Source organism: Olea europaea, unplaced genomic scaffold, assembly GCF_002742605.1.
Source record: "Olea europaea var. sylvestris unplaced genomic scaffold, O_europaea_v1 scaffold14298, whole genome shotgun sequence".
NCBI classification, from domain to species: Eukaryota; Viridiplantae; Streptophyta; class Magnoliopsida; order Lamiales; family Oleaceae; genus Olea; species Olea europaea.
Genome location: NW_019231833.1, coordinates 1 through 2,794, shown reverse-complemented (window position 1 = coordinate 2,794; position 2,794 = coordinate 1). Strand labels below are relative to the sequence as shown.

The following is a 2,794-nucleotide window of genomic DNA, read 5'->3' as shown; positions in this document are numbered from 1 at the left end:
TTTCAAAGGAGTGCAGCAGCAAATTGTTTTCAAATGCAAAAGGACACTGTGGTTACATTTGCTCAACTTTGGCCAAGTATAAATAAAGAAATCTAATAATGGAAAAAGTATTAGAATTAAAGTGAAGTAGTGAGCAATACATCAGTACCTTCCAATTTACAACAAGTTTGCAGGGGTGAGCATGCCACAAGAATAACAATGCATTATTAACTGCAAAACCATATTTTGAAAGCATTGATCCTTCAAATAATTCGTGTCTGACAGTAAGACTTGTGCTTAACAGCTTTGGATATCATTGGTAATTCACTTCCCGATGGAACACCAGCAACTTTTATTCTACTACGGCATATTGGAAAAAAATACAAGATCCATTGTTTAAGGAATATGCTGAACCTTTCAGTTTTACATTCTTTCTCACCTTCATCTTAACTGATAGTCATGTCATCAAGATAGTAGCAGCCACACTTTGAGTTGTTACCCAGAAGGCCAGAACACGAAAGTAATGCCATACAATGGGCAAATTGACTACTTTATAAGTGCTAAAAACCTATGCAAATGCATTCTAGATATAGTTTATCGATAAACCTGTTCTTCATGGTTACTACTAATTTAACCATCCATCTCTGAAGATCCCTTTATTACTTTTTGTGATGTACAGAAATAAGGTCCACTTTCCTCTTTCATAAAATAGACTCTTTCAAAAACCACCATTCCTGAATTATGGCGTAATATATGATGATTTGTGATCATGACTCTTGAAGGGAAGAAGGAAGAGTTACACAAACAATTCACTTCTTCAACTTTCACTAAGATTTTGTGCCAATTCAAATGGAAACCTTCAATGCCAGAAAGGTGTATGTATGAACAGATACTCTTCATAAGTTCCCTTCTTAGTTTGTTTTAGGCTTAGGGGAAAACTGTTGAATGGCCCTACATGGTGTAGATGTAACTTCTCATGCACTCAGAAAATATCACAGTTTTCCACTCAATAACTTTGGCAAGGAAAATGTGTATACTGGGAAGTAAGATACAGAAGACAAGAAGTGGGAGCATCACCAGAAGATTTATACCCACCTTGACTAATAAGGTGCTTGGAGCCAAAATGGAATGAGCATCCACACCATTGAGATAGGCTTTCACCTCAGGTATGCCAGATCCAGCAGCTGCAGGGGCAATGAGTGCACATAGCACTCCAGCACAAATGGCCAAAATCATGTTGAGACCAGCAAATGCTGCAAAAGCCTGATAATACCTGTGCTGGAATCAATATTTGATCATATTTTGAAAGGTAAAATAGATAAACCGAGTATGGATACTGTCCAGGCGAGATGCTTTTATTGTATTACCAATCACATTATGATAACACCATAAAGTGCATAAGAAATCAACGCATACTAATTCTCCATAAAGGCCTCTAAAGGTGCTTAAAACGTTCCAAAAATATTTTGAAAATATTTTCGAAAAGATTCATTAATAAGTTCAATTCTTTTAAGATGAAATTATTCATTTAGCCCTTGTTTGAGCCCCATTTTTTCAAAACTCATTTTCAACCACACGTTCTCCAATAAAGTAATTTTACATGTAAACCGAAATTTTTTCTAGCATTTTAACCACACGTTCTCCAAAAAATCACTATTGAAAAATACATTCCCCACCTCCCCCCAACAAAAAAAAAATGAGGCTCAAACAAGGGCTTAGAAAGATTAATGTCCCTTGGTGAATTTGTAATTCATGCAAGTAGTCTCAAAAGTTTCCCACCCAATTAAAAAATGTTACACTTCCACCTCTGCCCACAATCAAACAGAGGACATCTATAAAAGATAAATATGCAGCTCAACCTGAGAACCACTAAAGCTGTGTTCATATCCATGTTAAATGTACTGCATTACCAAAAAGAGCAATCATCAAATAATGTCACACAGCATAAACAAGAGCACCATCTGTAGTGGCTGGTAGAGAATACTATGGATGATCTAAGGGGCAAGCTATTAGAAACCACAAGTTACATAGTAAATGATAGAATGAGATAATGTCAATCTTGCACCCAACGGCCAAATGTCCTGAGATTAATCAGAAAACTTATTGAATTTTATATGGACCTAGCATATGCTATGTTAGACTTACTTATCCGCGAGCATCAGATTGCTGGTGAGCAGAAGCTTGAAACCAGCAATATTTTCAACCGCGAGGTTATTGAAGAAGCCAACAAGAGCTGTGCTCAATCCAATAAGAAGAGCAAGAGCCCATTTGAGAAAAACGTACTGAAATATTTGAACCTTTTTCCTAGATCTCCAGTCCTGCTTAAATAATTCATTTTCAATGATCCTGCAAATGAACATGGGAACAGATGTCATTTGCTTCACTAGATAGGTGTGGAACATCAAGATAACAATGTTTATGTTGACTCCAATTGTCTGAAATAAAGATTGTTTGTTTGTAGCGGTCACAACAGGAGGCTACCCAACTAACCCAACACAGTTTCAATCACATCGAACCTTTACCAGTCAATGGCATCCCAATAAGAATGATTGTTAGTTTCAATATCATCCTACGTGCCTACAGTTGTAGGCTTTCTTTTGTGGAAATCTAAAACAATATTAATTTTCTGAACGACTAAATTTATGCTAGAGAAGAAATGAAAACTATGTTCAAGTGCAAAAACCAATGCTGCTGCTGATACTAATTGAAACAACAATAAGCTAGTTCATGGATAATGAATTGAACGTGTAACCAAAATAGGCAAAAGTAGTACAGCAACAAAATTGGTATGGCTAAAATAGGCAAAAGGGGAACC

General features: G+C 36.3%; 1 protein-coding gene across 1 annotated transcript; it reads right to left on the bottom strand.

Moving 5' to 3' along the window:
• Window positions 1-6: 6 nt before the first annotated feature.
• Window positions 7-2,788, bottom strand: LOC111375898 (chloride channel protein CLC-c-like). The gene is made up of 2 exons (XM_022998813.1): window positions 2,125-2,788; window positions 7-1,252 (listed from the first exon to the last, which is right to left on the bottom strand). The coding sequence occupies exons 1-2, from the start codon at window positions 2,379-2,381 to the stop codon at window positions 931-933; spliced, it is 579 nt and encodes a 192-aa protein (XP_022854581.1). The 5' UTR covers window positions 2,382-2,788; the 3' UTR covers window positions 7-930.
• Between the last annotated feature and the right edge of the window lie 6 nt (window positions 2,789-2,794).